We start from the raw sequence: 16,763 nt of genomic DNA, 5'->3' as shown, positions 1-16,763 counted from the left end.
TGTGTAGCCCACAGAGGGAGAGGAGTTAGTCACATACAGGGGAAATGAAGCACTTGCTGTTGTGCAAAGAAAAACTTCTGAGCTCTAAACTAAGATTAGGAATTAAAGGTGACAGCCTTCAGGCACACTTTGGTTTGGGACTGGACACCCTTTAAGAAAACCCTTTAAGAGGAGTATTTATGCTCTAGTGGTGAAAAATGAAATAGAATTCATTTGTCAGCTGACATGAAAGCTTCAAATATTTGAGGAAAACAGCAATATGCCATCTTGAGGAAAAATAGTTCCAGGTAAGTGTGTAGCCAGCCCTCCTAATGCAGACTGCTCTTGCTTTGCAGTCGTGTTGGTCTGGACTGGGCGAGCTCCATGGCAGATATTCTTCGGTCTTTGAACTCTTCAGCACAGTGGCATGATGTGATTGCTGCTTTCACTGACCACTGCATAAAGCAACTGCCCTTCCAGCTGAAGCACACCAATATCTTCACTTTATTGGTGCTGGTTGGGTTTCCTGAGGTAAGTGATCTGTTGATACTAATGGAAATGAAATTGGTTTGAGCTTTTAGGTTTCTGTTTCTAAATACTACAGGTTTCATCAGCTGGGGAGATCTGGCAGAACACAGCGTGTGTCAGAGTTCACATCTTTCCACTTCCCCATGATTAATGTTTATCTCCTGAGGAATAATGTAGCTGGTTTTGCCTTACATTTCTTTGAGTGCTACTTACAACTATCACAAGAAAACCAGCTTAGTCCATTTGGATATCAAAAAGGGCTTTTATACAAGTGGAACAATCCAGTTTCATTCTTGATACTTGTAATTCTGATACGTTGCCTCTGTAGCAATAAATTGGTGGTTGTAGGCATATTTTTTTTTTATAGATGTGAACTGCCATTTCCTAAAGATCATCAAATACCTGTCAGTGAGCAGATCATTTAGCTAAAAAACACAATACCAAGTACAAGCAAATGTAACCACTATAAAAGACAACTGTATTTACAGAGAAGTATTCCAAATCCTAACTGAGATTTTTGCTGCAATTTCAGGTGCTGTGTATGGGGACTCGTTCTGTGTACATGGATAATGCTAATGAGCCTCACAACGTGATCATCCTGAAGCATTTCACTGAGAAAAACAGGGCAGTCGTGGTAGACATCAAAACCAGAAAGAGAAAAACAGGTTCTGTGACATTTTTATTTTATCAGAGAATCAGAGTATTTCCATGCAGGTTATTATGGGTACCCCAAAGCATATTCTAACTAGACCACTGTGTGCAGGTCTGCAGAGTTTGAATTCCCTTCTTAATAAGTCACCTCAATTTCTGCTCATAGGTTAAACCAAATTGTGAAGCTTCTGCAGTAAAAATTATGGAGACTCACTTTCTTTTTAAAATTCTTGACACTTATTCAGAAAAGGATTAAGGAAACTGTTGAGGCCATTTTATTAATTGAGAAATCTCAGAAGTAGGTTTTTGATTAAGCAATTGTTTCTGTTTGGGGATTTGCTAACAGCTCATGTCTTATCCTTTACAAAAAGGTTTAATGGTTTAAAACAATTGCAAATGGAAAAAAATGTACATGCTGCCTCTGAGAGTGAGGAGCTGCTTTGGGAAGGAGAGATACTCAGAGCTTCAGGTTTTTTGGGATAGTCCATTTGTTGCTCAAAAAATACTCTGCATTTTTATGAAGGGAGCATTTCTACTGTGGGCAAGATGTGCTACCTGCTGGGAAATGAAGGCCAAGAGCAAACACAAACATACCCCTTAGCAATTGGTTGCTGCTGAAATGATGCTGGGTTGGCTGTTTTTTCTGATTCTGTAAAATCTGCAGGCCTAACTTCTGTTGTCATGTGCTTTATAAAATGTCAGGAGTCTGTCTTCTCTGCTTTCCTCCTCTTTGAAGGAGCTTTTCAGAACAGTTTGGATAACCCTAAAATCTGAGACAAAAAGAGCTATACAGCATGAAATAGTGTGTACTCCAGGAAATGTCTGGATATTTTGGAGTAATCTGTCCTAGGGCACATCAGTGGAGTCTGTTTATTGTGGTGTGTAAAGGCTACTAAGGAAACCCACCAGAAAAGAATAAAACCCCAGAGGTAGATGCTGCCTCCTGGGTCCCATTTGTTGTACCAGAGAGAATTGTCTGCCTGTATTTTACCTTGTTTAAAAGTTAGTCAAGGTAAACATGTCACATGTAACAAATCAGCTGCATTTCTAGGAGTGAGGGCTTTCAGCTTTGGCATACCTGACCTGATATTGTGAAGTTAATAAAACAAAGGTTGTCCTAAGTTTTGACTTTTGAAGTTGTTTAAAAGACACTTGGGAAAAAATCAACAGACTAAACTGCTTTTTGATATTGAAGAAAAAAGCTTTTATATTAAAATTTTTAACTTATGCCATTTTGAATGTGAAATTTAAGCTTTAAGTGAGTGAAACTTTAAAACTTTAACTGATAGTAAAATCAGATTAAATTCAGCATACCAATTGCAGGTCAGAATTTTCTCCATTTTAATTGTAGAATACAATTTTGTCTGCTGTACTGTTTATATGCAAATATGTGCAATCAGCTGTTGCCAGAAGTTACCTAGGATTTTTTTTTTAACCTGCACTGAAAAATGAAATATTTTCATGACTCTCTAACAAGTCTGAGGTAATTTAGTAGAAGACCATTATTAGAATGTACTTCATGTATGGATCGTGTTCATGTCTCAGCCTACTTGTGTCTCCTGGTAAGAGATGATTTCACAACACTTCAAGATGAACCCAGTGAATGTGTGTTCTCTCTCTTGCAGTGAAAGACTATCAGCTGATTCAGAAGTGTGGGCAGGAAGGCAATGAGTCCCAGACCCAGCTGAGACAGTATCTCCAGCACTTTGTGCTTATATCCACACACCTTCTGCAGACCACCGTGGACAGTAGCTATGCTGAGGCAGTGGAAGCCACTTGGGTCTTGTCACTCGCCCTAAAGGGGCTTTACAGAACACTTAAGGTATCTTTTGCCTGACTCATAGAAGGTTATAGATAAATAAAAGTTCATTTTCTACCTTATACTAGGAACTTGGGTATGGACTAAGCAGGCTGGGGAGCTAACACAAGTTCATTTCTCTCCCAGCTGGCTCCTTTTATCCCCTCTCTTGTAGGAGGTTGGAAATGCTGCTAGGCTTTAAATAGCATTCATGAGTCTGAGCTGAAAGTTGGATTGCTTTTCCTCTGTGGGGGCTGACCCTTCAGGAAAGCTGAAGAAGAAATTTGTAGGGGTAACACTTTGTGAAGCTCACTTGCCCCTTTTCTTACTCATAAAGTATTTGAGGGGATCTGTGTTGTTTTGACTGTAGAGCAAAACAGATATCCAGTTACTCCTCTGTGTGTGTCATAGAGGATATTGTTAAGGTATTTGAAGTGGGATTTGTGTTTTGGGGGTTGTTTTTAGGGAGATGAAAGGAAAAGATTCCCAATGTAGAACATCTGGGCAGGAAATGTATCTGGGGCTGTGTGATAGGGCCTTGCAAGCATTGTGATGCACTGTTACCTTTTTACTTCTCTGTGTGTGTAGATTCATGGCTTTAAGGAGGTCCAAGCTGCCTTTCTTCAGTCTGGTTTACTCAAGCTTCTAGTGAAGAAATGTAGCAAAGGAACTGGCTTCAGTAAGACCTGGCTTCTCAGAGACCTGGAGGTGAGAAAAGTGATGTCCTGTAAGAAGTCAGGCTTCACACAATGGTGTGAGAGGTTATGGCACTGCACTTCCCTTTTGTGAATGAAGTCTGGAGAGTATTTCTAATTAGTCCTTATAAAAACATTTCACTTAACTGTATCCCTAAATCAGCATAATTGTGTAGATTATAATCTAATTTCCTTAAAGCAGGAGTTGATCGTAATTAATTGGATTGTATTTGAAAGAAACTTGCAAAATGAGGCATCAATCACCTACTCAGTTCCTTTTAGGAATTATATTTAGACTCTTCTTGAAAATTCCACTCTTCAATTTAAAAAAAATAACTAATCTCAAGAAAAACATTGCTTGCATTGCTCAGACATAGACAAAGGAGGCAATACTGTGGTGCATTAGGAGGAGATCAATGTGCATGTGGACCCATTCTTTCTGAGTGCTGGTTACAAATACTGCAGAATCAGATCAGGTCTGTGGGATCTTCCTGACCTTGAGCCAAAGCACCAGCCCTGACTCAGAGAGGTGTCCCACCTTCCTCCCCTTTGGGCAGCATCCCCCCAAATCAGTGTCCTGCCCTGAACAGGAAAACGTCTGCCTGCATCACTCCTCAGAGCTGAGGCTGACACAAATCAAGCACCAGGGAAGTGTGTAACACACTCTTCTTCCTGATAGGAGTACTCGTGTTGGCTGTGCTGAAGCCAAAGGTGTGCTTTCAAATGAGAAGTGTGTGTAGGGGCATTGCTGGCTCTTTGCTGGTAGTCACCTCTGCTCTCTTCTTATCTAAGAATCCTCAAGCCTTTGATGTACTGAAATGGTTAAATAATTATTTTCTTCATTTTTTATACTCCTGCCTAATCATTTAAGTTGTCTTTATAGCAGCCTGGAGGGTGTTACTCATTTGTGATGTGGGAAATGGTTTGGTTTTGTGTCTTGGGTTTGGTTTTTGTCTGGTTTTAGGTGCTGCTTCTGTTTAGAATAGTATGTGTTAAGCACTGTCCAAGTCTTAAAATGTTCTTATAAAGTGCAGATTACAGATACACTGGTAATATCTACAGTTGTCACACCATATGCTACCTTTTTTTCTGTGCAGATTTTGTCAATAATGCTGTATTCCTCAAAGAAAGAGATCACTTCCCTGGCTGAACGTGAGGATACTGAACTGGAAGAAAGGGAACAAGATCAAGATGTAGAGCAACCCATTGTTGCTCCTGTTGAGTTGGAGCAGAACAAACTTGATCCTCTGGAGGGTTTAGATGAAGCCACCAAAATATGCTTCTTGGTACTTAAGCTTAATTTTACCTCCTTTGAAGTTACTGTGAATTTTCTATCTGCATAAAATATTTGGTAGTTTATATCACTGTTTTTCTTCTAAATTTACAGAATGTGGGCCTGTGGTTTCAATGTATTGTTATCTAAAGGAAATAAACTAGAACTACAGTAATGAACACTACAAAATCACTATAAAGCTTTTTGCTAAATTACATTGAATTTTTACTAATCCAGATATTAAGCTCATTAATTCTTTACCTATGTGATAAGTGGGAAAATAATACCTATATCATCCTTAAAGAAACTCATCTTTCTTTTTAACTTTAATGTCTTTTTTTTGTCTCTCTTTTTGTTGTCTCTTTGCTCAGATGACACACGATGCACTTAATGCACCTCTCCACATTCTTCGAGCCATGTATGAGTTGCAAATGAAAAGAACAGACTCTTTTTTCCTGGAGGTTCAAAAGAGGTATGGGAAACACTGGGTCCAGCAGAAAAACAGAGTTACTAGATGTGGGTGGTAACCTAAAATATAAGGGGTGCCAAATAGAAGTTATTCCAAGGATACGATTTGGTCTCCATGTGTGAAAAAGTAAAGAAAGAAACTCCTACTAAGTTGTATTTCTGGAAAGAAGTCACCATCTTCTGAAATACATTGCACATTCTTTTCAGTGTTGTATCTCCCATAGATCTCCTATCTCTCTAAATTATTCTGAGGAAGAATGGGGAGTTTGTGTGGCTTCTAGTAATCAAAGCATGTTGTGGAGCTGCCATGTTCCTACAGGGATGAGCAATTTTATAACATTTATAACTTGTTAGAACAGGAAAGCTGGTTAATATGATAGGATAAAAATAGGCAGAGTTTAATGAATCCTTCTAAAACAAAAAGTGGGAAGATGTAATTTACATGTAATTGCACTAATTTAGTTTGCATTGTGTTCAAAATGGGTCTGTGTGTTTTCTTTTTGCCTCTTGTAAGGTTTGATGGAGATGTAATTACAACAGATGAGAGGATCCGGACTCTGGCTCAGAAGTGGCAACCCAGCAAGCGTCTGAGGCTGGAGGAGCAGAGTTCAAAGGCAGTAGACACAGATATGATCATCTTACCATGCTTGGTACGTTCATCTCCACAAAAAGGAGCACTTGTGAAAGAATTTAGGCATTGAGTAACTTCAGCTTTCTTTAGTAACAAATTTTTACTGATTTTTTTTTTTTAAACCAACTGAAATAATCTGTTGTTAATGGGTTTTGTCAAAATAAATAAGCAGATAAAAGGAGGTGGTATTTCTTCCTTGTAATTTCTTCCTTAAGGAAGTAAGAGCTTGATTCTCAGGTCACAAATTGTGATTGCATGCTGTTATTTCTTCTCTTTCTACTGGAAAGATTGTATCTAATTACTGTAAGCTTATGCCACAAGTGTTACTGCTTTAGCATATTATTATCTTACAGTAATTTCAGCAGCACCAGGGAGCAATGAATTTCTCTTGTAAAGCAGGCAGTACATTTGCAAACTTTAGGCTTTGCATTCAGTAGCATGGTCCCACCACTCCTGGCTTTATTTCAGGAGCTGATTCCTGGCTGTGTGGTAGCACCACCCAGGGTCTATCAGTTACACACCAAAGTGGATCAAGGGCTTCCTGAAGTAGTTTCACATAATTAAAAAAACAAAACCAAAAAAAACCACCACCAAACAACAAAAAAAAATTGCCTTAAAACAGCTTATAGAGAGGTTTTGAAACATGCTGTCCAGGAAATTCTCTGAACTTCACTAGACAAAGCCTTTGGTTTTGAAGTTGGCTCAGTCATATTTGGGCCGAATGATCTCCAGAGGTCCCTCCCAGCTTGGCTCATTCTGTGCCACACATGGCGTGGTGCTTTGGCTTTACCTCTGTAGGTCAGCTTAAATTGACACTTGGAATTCTAATGTGGTTGGAATTCAAACTGTGGTTTCTGCTCCTGTGTACAGTGTATGAATCAGTGTACAGTGAAGTCTGTTGATATAAACAGGCTTCCTGCCCCTGTAGGTGTGTGAGAGATCACACTTCTGTGTTCCTTGATGTATTTATAAAAAATAAATTCATTTGTAAATTCAACTTACAGTCTGAGGGACCAATCAGCTATGCAAATAGAAGGAAGTAAGTTGTTGAGAGCCTGTTTCCAAGCCTGCATTTCTTTTCTGCAGTCAAAGCCTGCGCTCTGTGAGAAAGCCACAGAAGAAACCAATCCAGTTGCCCAGAAGCTGATAACCAACACAGAGAGTGACCTGCAGCTCAGTTATGCCAAGCAACGTCGCACCAAGAGCTCAATCCTCCTGCACAAGGAGCTGGACTCCAGGAGTAAGAAGGCTGTGAGGGACTACCTGTATCGTGTCAACGAGGCGACCGCTGTTCTCTACGCCAGGCATGTGCTGGCATCGTTGTTAGCTGAGTGGCCAGATGATGTGGCAATAAATGAGGAAATCCTAGATCTTAGTGGCCCAGCCCATATGACATACATACTGGACATGCTTATGCAGCTAGAGGAAAAGCAGTTATGGGAAAAAGTAAGTGGATTTTGCTTATGTGTGTGAACAAGCCCCGTGCCTACGTGCCACGAGACTCTGCCTTACAAAAATACTTCCAATTCCTTTTTTAAACTAAATTGAAACTACAAGTTTTAAATTAGTTCTGAGAAAGCAGTTAGAATCTGTCAGTGTCTTAATGTCCTGATTTTGTTAACAGAAAATGGAAGAACTAGCTCTGTGACAACTCTTTCTGTTCTCTAAGAGTTCTATGGAAAAATAAGTCTTGGGGAGAAACTGGTAAAGCAGGCAGTCCATTTTGAAAGCTGCTTTTTCTTAGATCTCAGTGTGTATATTATAATACCTGCTACTTCACTGATGAGCTGCCTGTTACTGTGGTGGAAATGCTCTTAGAATTACAATAGTAATTTGTAATGAAAGTGTCAGCTCAGTGCTTCACAGCAGTCAAAGCAAACCAAGTGCTGTGATTCTTCAAAGAAGGGATTAAAAATAAACCAGAAGGCATCAGTATGTCACTGAGCCAGTCTGGTGCTCTCCTCTGGATTACAGGATGTGACCTGACTCCCTCATCTCATTTAAAAAAAGATGCAGTCTAACTGGAAGAGGTCTGGAGAAGAGTGGCAGGCATCATTATAGCCATGGAATAACATCAGTATGAGGAACCACCTAGTTTTCTTCATCCTAGATTTGTGCCTAGATGTGGGGACATTGAGGGAGGAGGAGCAATGAAAAGTCTGTTCCTCTTTCTCTGTAGTTCTAAACCAGTAAGCAGCATACAAAAGTTAACAGCAAGTATTGTTCACTGGCCCTCCCAGTAAGAAAACAAAGGAGTGTCAGATTCAGGTAATAAGTGGCAGGTCCAAAACAAACCAAAAGAACTGGTTCTTGACACAGTATGTCCTTGGAATTGTTGCCACAGGGTGTTTATATAGGTTCAGAAAACAACAGGATGAACTGATAGAATAAAAATCTGTTCAGGGATATTAAATACAAAAGTGTAGACTTCCTTAGGCTCTTCTGCAAGTGCGTGGAGGAAAGAACACACTCTGCTACATATTACCTTTGTTTTTATACTCCTTTTCCCCACAGAATCAATTCCTGGCTGATTTAGAGATGAACCTTTTGGTCTGAGCTAGTTATTATGTTTTATAGGAGGAGTTAGACAATTGCAGGTGAAGAGATGCAGCAGGTTGCTACGATGAACTGGAAAGAGCCTGGAGTGGCAGGACTCCTGATTCAGAGCCTTTGTGCACTTTGGAAAAATAAGAACAAGTGGAGGCTCAGCTTGTTCTGAATTAGCATTTAGTGTGTCCTACATTCAATGACATTTATTTGTGTTTTTAAAGACACAGCTCTTGCATCTAGTGCTTTCAAACACTGCAGCCACTTAACTGATACTTACTCGTTCTTCTTGTATGGGGAGTTGTACATTTTGAAGGCTACAACATATGACATATTCAATTCAAATCAAAACCTGTAGGTGTAGAAGGTAAAGGTGTCTGTTTAGTATGTCAGCAAAGTTGTTTTTCTACCTTGTTTGCAGTGTTGGTTTACTGTTAGTTGCTTTATGGATTAGCCTTGATTCTAGCATTTGTGGAAAGAAATGTAGCTAAGAGCTGTCACATTTTTATCAAAGCCAGAAAGATCTGGAACAGGGGACAGAGTAAAATCTCCTGCACTTACAGCAGTGACACTTGCAGACATCATTGGTGAATCTGTCTTGTTCCTTGCTAGCAACTTTGATTCTCTCTTCCAAAACGTTCCGCGCCTAGAAACGACTCTTGCCAATCATCAGCAAGTGGGTTTGGAAATGTGGGTTTGACAGCAGATGGCATTTACACGCTGTGCTGCCCCTCCCCAGATTCTCCAGAAGGTGCTGCAGGGGTGCAGTGAGGGCATGCTGGGCACCATGGCCCTGACAGCCTGCCAGTTCATGGAGGAGCCCGGCATGGCCGTCCAGCTGCGCGAGTCCAGGCACCCCTACAACAACAACACCAACTTCGAGGTGAGTCCTGCCTGTGGCAGCACAATTCCATGTGTCTACCCATGGGACAGTCTTGGAGCACCTCTGGAGTATCTCTGCAGTCTTGCTTCTGAAAAGGTTGATGCCAGATGACTGGGGTCTTGCCCTGTGATAATGTTCAACAAGGCACTTTAATGGAGTCCCAATCCAATCATGTGAAACGTGCATAGTTTAAATGGTTTTACTGTGCTTGTGTTTGAAGCAGGTCATATTCTTAAATGGTTTCAGGGCTTTCATGAGCAAATACTTCTACCTTTTCATCCAGAGATCTGTTTCTGTTGGCCTGTTACTTCCTTGTGCTGTTAGACCAAAGCTAGGAGTGGAGTCTTTTTTTTTCCTTGCATTTCTTATTTTAGATTATCTCCTCCTGACACAAACAGTTTCTGATTTTCTTCTCTTGATACTGTTTGAAAGCATTTTTCTAATATAGTTTGGTAAGTAATTATTGCCTCCAGGCAGTCATGGGAGTTTTCATTTCCTTGCAGCTCTGACTCTTCTGATTTTTATTTTAAATGCATATGAAGCTGTAGGCTCTGGCAGCGAGATCAATATCAGCAACAATTACCTCTTTTAAAAAAACAATGCGTTGCTAGCAATTAATTTTACAGGCTTAACAGCTAACACAAACAATAGAACATGCTAATTTGTTAAATTGTGGATAAAAATATTGAAGAGGTTTTTTTTCCCCATGGAGATGCTGTAATACTTGTTATGTCTCCCTCATTTGCACGGTAAAAGTTCAGTAGCTTCTTGGTGATATGGGATTATGGTATATGAGGATCATGTGTTTTTTTTCTCAGGATAAAGTTCACATTCCTGGTGCTATCTACCTCTCCATCAAGTTTGACCCTCGGTGTAACACAGAAGAGGGCTGTGATGAGCTGCTCATGTCCAGCAGCAGTGATTTCCAGCAGGATCGGCACAGCTTCAGTGGCTCTCCACAGAAATGGAACGACTTTGAGCTGCCAGGTGAATCTGCAGTGTCTCAAAGTGCACACCTTGTAGGATTCAGGTTCTGTAGGATCCCTGGAATCCAGGACTTCTGAGAGAAACTGCTGAAAGATGACAGTTAAATGTGGATGGTCCTGAGACGTGTGGGAAGAGAAAATCCTTTTCTTGTCCCAGTCTGTTTGCTCTGACGTGCTGCTCTCACGTTTGTTTCTTAAATGGAGGCTTATCTGTTGTTCAGCTGCTTGACCTTTTTTTTCCATGCCTCAGTCAAAGCATGCACTCAGCTACTGGAAAAAAATTTTGATCTTGATTGTGTTCCAGCACAGTCCTTGCTCTGCACGATATTCACTCACATTGTTTCTGCCTTGTCTTAGTTTCCACAGGAAGCACATTAAAAAAAAAAAAGGCAAGATAGGCTTATCTCTTGTCTGTGCTGTACCAGTGCTCAGAGCAAACAGAGTGTGTGCCAGTGCCTTGTCTCCAGTTGCTGCCACGGAGGGTGGCTGAAAAAAAAAAATCAGTCCTTTGACAGCTTCAGTCTGTGTTCTCCACGTGGGGCTTTGATAACAGGCAGTGAGCTGAAGGGCTGCACGCCCCGTGCTGCTCCTGGGAGGTTGTTTTAACCCACTGAGCACCGTGCTGTCACAGGAAGCTTCTACTTTGAGTACTGCCTGGAGCTGTAAATAGATTTAGGAACTCTCTTCCCAAAGTGGTTTGGGTTACAAGGTGCTAGTTAGAAACAAATGTGCGCTCTGTAGAAACGTTTTGGGGTTTTATGAACTTCTTTCTGTCTTCCTTTTCCTCCCACATAGTTGCAGAGGCTTGCCAGGAAAGTGAACTTTGAGGCCTATTGTGTTGGAGCAGCCTTGGCTGTGAAACTTGAGTTTTACCTTGTGAAACTTCATTTCCAGCCAAGGCTGCCTGGATTAAGGCTCTTGATTTCACTCAGCAGGCTGTAGCTGAAACCAGGCATTTGAAGGCTTCTGGGCTTTGCATTTGGTGGGAGGGCTTTCTCAGAACTCCTAGGAGTAGGAAAGAGCAGTGGCTCCATTTCATGATGAAAAGGGGAACAGGGTTTTAAATATTTGGGTTTTGTTTTAAATCCTAAACAATGTTTTCAGCATTTGTCTTCTTGGTGAAACTTGAAAATTCTCCTTCCCAATAAAAGCCAGCATGCTTGTCCCAGGGTGGTAGGATTGCTCATGGATCAGAAGGAAGCTCTAGGTTTTAACCATATCCAATATTACAGAGCACAGTAGGTAAGGATGTGTTTTGTTCAGCATTACAGCAAACTGCTGGTGTTTATCTCTGTGAAGTTGTGGATTGCAGAATCATGGAATGCTTTGAGTTGGAAGGAACCTCCAAAGGTCACCTAGTCCAACCCCCCTGCAGTGAGCAGGGACATCCCCAACTAGAGCAGGTTGCTCAGAGCCTCATCCAGCCTGACTTTGGATGTCTCCAGGGATAGGGCCTCCAGCACCTCTCTGGGCAACCTGGGCCAAGGTCTAGCTTTGAACAGAGTTTCTTTAACTCCCTCTTCTATGTAGTTGACAAAAATAAGAGACATTGTCTCTACACTTTTAAGTGTCTTCATAAAGTGGAAACCATTCTGCATTTTACTTCAGCCTCCTGTTGATTGTTCAGTTCTGTGCATTTCAGAATTACCAAAAAATAAAAGATCACTCTTCTTGAATGATGATAGCTAGAATTAATTTATGACCAACATTTTATTATTTGTGGCAGGAAAAGTGACTTGGAAGGTATTAATCTGGGTTTTCTTCCTTCCCTTGCACACAGGAGACACACTCTATTACAGATTTACTTCTGACATGAGCAACACTGAGTGGGGTTATAAGTTTACAGTGACAGCAGGTCATCTGGGAAGGTTTCAGACAGGTAAGCACTGCTCAGAATGTACTGGAGAGGACTTTTTGGAGTCATTTTGCTGAGTTGTGACCAACTCGTGGCTATCCCTTCTTTTTGACTTGGAATTTGCTTTCTGCAGTGTTTTGGGAATAACAGGATTAGTTTTGTTCAAGCTGAAATTTGAGCAGTATTTCTTACTTGCTGTGACTTTATGCTGGAAATAGCAAATCTTCACAGAGACTTGGGGAGAACAATTGTAACAATGTTGTGTGCTTTCAAAGTCTCATTATATGGCAGTAATTACACCCAGGATTTAGTAAACACTCCAAGGCACTGGAGTTGGGAGAGAAATTATTGCAGCCACAAGTGGTTAGGCTGGTTCTGGATCTAATTTCTAGACAAGAGCATGAAAGGTTTTGTTAGTTTATTTTAGAGTTTACCTCTTTTTAATATAATTGAGGCTGGTAGATTATTTGTAATCAACAAACCTCTACTGCACACCACATAATAATGAGGACCTGTGGTTGGTTTGTCCTATTTGGGCAACACTTTCATTTCAGATAGGATTCTTTAATTTTTATCTAAGTTTAGTCCCAGAAAAGACTTGCAGTGTCAGGATGCAATCTAGAATTATCTCAGGTTTCAATTTGATATTTTCCTTTGGTATTTCTTGCTTGCCAAAACAATACCTAGTCTACTTAGAAGAGAAAACTGAACATACAAACAGAATGGATCCTAAGAAAAGTAACAACTGCTCTATTTTTTTATTTTGTTCCAGGATTTGAAATTCTAAAGCAGATGCTGTCTGAGGAAAGGGTAGTTCCTCACCTCCCCCTGGCCAGGATTTGGGAGTGGCAGGTGGGGGTGGCGTGTCGCCAGACTGGCCACCAGCGCCTGAAGGCCATCCACTTGCTCCTCAAGATAGTGCAGTGCAGCACCCAGAGGTAAGGGCTCTGTGCTCTACACCAAAAGGCAAAGGGCAGGAGAAGAAAAAGTGACTGAGCTGGTGTTATTTTGAAGCCAGAAAACCATGATTTGAAGTAGGCATTCTTAATTTGCCTTTCGGATACGATTTATATTGCATTGATAGCAAAAACTTATTATAAGTTGGGTTTTTTTTGAAAGCATTTTCCTTTCTTTCTTGGCTCCAACGAAGTAAGTCCAATGAATTCAAATGCTGTTTAAAAAAAAATCACCCTGAAACAGGATAAAAAATGGATTTCAGTTAATTTTCTAGAAATTTATTCTCTTTGTGTTAGTCGTACTTCATTTTTTACATTACAGAACTAAGGTGAGGATGAAATAATAAACTTTTGAAACAATGATCTCATTCTCTGGAAAGTAAATAACTTCTCAGTTATTGTTTTTAGTGGTACCATTAAGCCTGTAATTGAGTTTTGGAAGGGATAGGTGTGCTCATGCTTAATTATGTATGGTAGAGGAATACACAGTCAAAAAAAGGTTGAGCTTTTATGGCATTTTACACATGTCTGGTCACAAACTCAGTGGAAAAGCTGGGAACAGAGACAACAATGCTGGAACACTGACATTCTTCTCAGTTCTGTCCTTTCAGTTCAGAACAAGCAAAATCATGAAAATACCAGCATCCTACTGGCTTACTTTGGAAAGAGAAATCATAAAGTATGTTCCATATAGTAATAAATATGGACAATTGCATAAAACCATTGCAGGGGAATTGGACTAGCTTTAACTCAGGAGTAGGAAGGAGGCAGAGTTGGCATTTTTCGAAAGCTGTGTATCAGTTTTTGTCTGTCTGCCCTGTACACAACAGCTGCTCAGTGCTGTAGCTCAATATTGTACAATTTCAAGCAGTGGAACTAGAGCATATAGCCAAGTGATGTATGGAATTACTTTAAAGTCCTCATTTCAGGAGACTGCTCAGTTCTAGAGCAGCCATTTAGACATATTCATGGATTTGAGGTTTTCTCCACTTCACTGACTCAGAGTGAAATTCATTGTGCTGAAACACAGTGACTGAGGGCTTAGATTTTAGATGTAAAAACAATTCTTTATACATCTAATTGATCAAACCCATACAGTTTTGACTCTTAAATTTGGTTGGGTTTTTTCCTCCCTCCCAGAAACAGGTATAAGATCATGGTTACTCACTGTTACATTTAAGTTACTTTTTTTTTCTTTTAGGGACTGTGACCTCACTTTGTTGAAGCCACTTTGGCAGCTTTTCACCCATATGGAAAACAACCTGTATCATGACATGGCCAAGCCTGGAATTCTCCTTCCTCTTCATCGTGCACTTGCAGAACTCTTCTTTGTAACAGAGAACAGAGTTACTGTAAGCAGCTCCTGTGTCTGTACCCCCCTCTCCCCAGGGCTGGGAATGACAACGTTGTTCAGTGTTAAATTAACCACAGCTTTCCTTTATCTTGCCAAAGCTCATCAGAGCTTGAGGAGCATGAAATGCTTCAGAAACATTAAAAACTTTCTCTTCTGGAGTGTGGCAGCACATTCTGGTAGAGGAGCATGCTTACTGTTACCTTATCACTCATGGGACCTGAAGTAACAGTTGTGACTCTTACTGTGCAATTAAGTCATTAAGCCCTAAGGCCACTTTTGAGTCTGAGAGGAATGCTGATTTAATAATTAATTTAAAGGAATTTGAATGTGGTTTTCCTTAAGTTGGTTTTGAACATCACATATGAACAGTCTGTAATGAACTGATTTCTGTGGTCACAAACTGTGTTCTAGGCCAGGAGATTCTTGTGGGTGGTTCTGATACCTTTTGTTCCTGTGGACTGCCATAATGATCAGCATTTTAATGTTAATTAGTGGGATGATATCTTTGGTTGAAATGTTGGTGTTCATTGAGTGCTTTCTGGCTGCAGGAGCTTGGATCTCTACAGGAGTATTTGCTTGCCTTAAATACTGAAGATCATCTTCATCGCTGCACAGCACAGGTAATGAGGCTGCACAGCCCCAGAGGTGGGGGCTTGGTGGTTTCCTGGTAGCCAGGACAGATCACAGAATGGTGGGGTTTGGAAGGGACCTCTGGAGACCATGTAGTACAACCCCCCTGCTGCTCCAGCAGCTCACCCACAGCAGGGTGCCCAGGGTCACAGCCAGGTGGGTTTGGGATCTCTGCAGAGAAGGAAACCCCACAGTCTCTCTGGGCAGCTGCTCCAGGCTCTGCACCCTCACAGCAGAGAATTTTCTCCTCCTGCTCAGGTGGCACCTCCTGGGTTCCAGTTTGTGCCTGTTGCCCCTTGTCCTGTCACTGGGCACGCCTCGTGCCCCCCGGGGCGCTTTAGACATTGCTCAGCGTTGATCAGATCCCCTCTGAGGCTTCTCCAGCTGCACAGCCCCAGGGCTCTCAGCCTGTCCTGGCACAGAGATGCTCCAGCCCCTCAGCAGCTTCAGAACCCTCCGCTGGACTCTCTCCAGCAGTTCCTTGTCTCTCTTGACCTGGAGAGCCCAGAACTGGACCCAGTACTCCAGATATGGCCTCTCTAGGGCACAGGAGAACCTCCCTCGACCTGCTGGCCACACTCTTAATACACCCCAGGAGACCATTGACCTCCTTGTCCACAAGAGCACACTGATGGCTCATGGTGAACCTGTTGTCCACCAGGACTCCGAGGTCCTTCTCCTTAGAGCTGCTTTCCAACAGATCCATCTGTAACTTGTACTGATGTGGGAGGTTTTTCCTCCCAAATGAAGGAATGATTTCCAGTTGCCCAGTGGAATTTTATAAAGTAGACATGAATGTTTGGGGGCTTTACAGTACACTGGCAAGCCCCTGAAAGTTGTGACTGAACAAATGCTGTGCTCCTTTAATAGTCAGTGCCCCAAAAAGGGTGTCAATGGGTACACTTGTTTTACTGAACTGACCTCTGACCTCTTGACTGCCAAAACATGGATGTAGGGAAGGGGGCTGGTCTTTCTGCAGCTGGAAATGCAGTTTTCTTCCTGAAACTGCCTGGAGATGGGACAATCCCTGGGCTGGCAGGAGGTGACCGGGTAGAACCAGGATGGTTATTTACCCATTTCTGTTTAATTGCCTACACAGATTTCTTGACAGTTTTGGACTGAGGAGAATCTTTGAGGTGATTTTGTTTTTCCTTCTCTTCTAGGCCCTGAAAAACATTGCTGCTATCAGCCTTGCCATTAACTATCCAAACAAATCGACAAGTTTCTGGAATGTTTAATACTGGCTGAGGCCGGAGTGCATGGGATAGAGTAGTTTGTCCATAGGAACCTGGGAACAAACAGCTTAACTCCGTTGAGGAAAAGCTCCTTCAGCATCAGCACTCTGCAGCCTTCCTTCCTTCCACCTTGATGTAGAATTTGTAAAAGTAAAGCTCACTTCAACAAAAAGCACATCTTGAAGTAACTCACGCGTCGCCTACAGTTATGTATGCACATATTGTAGCATGTTAGAGTAAATAGAACAATATTTTGGTTTTTTATTCAGAGGAAGTAAATGCAAGAAGGTAGTT

At 41.3% G+C, this 16,763-nt stretch overlaps 1 protein-coding gene across 1 annotated transcript; it reads left to right on the top strand.

Moving 5' to 3' along the window:
* Positions 1-1,069: 1,069 nt before the first annotated feature.
* LOC103769940 (zinc finger ZZ-type and EF-hand domain-containing protein 1-like) lies at positions 1,070-16,472 on the top strand. Its single transcript, XM_008937187.1, has 14 exons — positions 1,070-1,172; positions 2,784-2,980; positions 3,545-3,664; positions 4,749-4,937; positions 5,296-5,396; positions 5,907-6,042; positions 7,110-7,469; positions 9,310-9,453; positions 10,272-10,440; positions 12,220-12,318; positions 13,067-13,232; positions 14,452-14,602; positions 15,153-15,224; positions 16,398-16,472. The coding sequence occupies exons 1-14, from the start codon at positions 1,070-1,072 to the stop codon at positions 16,470-16,472; spliced, it is 2,082 nt and encodes a 693-aa protein (XP_008935435.1).
* Positions 16,473-16,763: the final 291 nt, after the last annotated feature.

The sequence above is a fragment of the Merops nubicus genome, unplaced genomic scaffold (assembly GCF_000691845.1).
Source record: "Merops nubicus isolate BGI_N331 unplaced genomic scaffold, ASM69184v1 scaffold32813, whole genome shotgun sequence".
NCBI classification, from domain to species: Eukaryota; Metazoa; Chordata; class Aves; order Coraciiformes; family Meropidae; genus Merops; species Merops nubicus.
The sequence above is the reverse complement of the archived record's forward strand: the minus strand, read 5'-3'. Positions and strand labels throughout refer to the sequence as shown.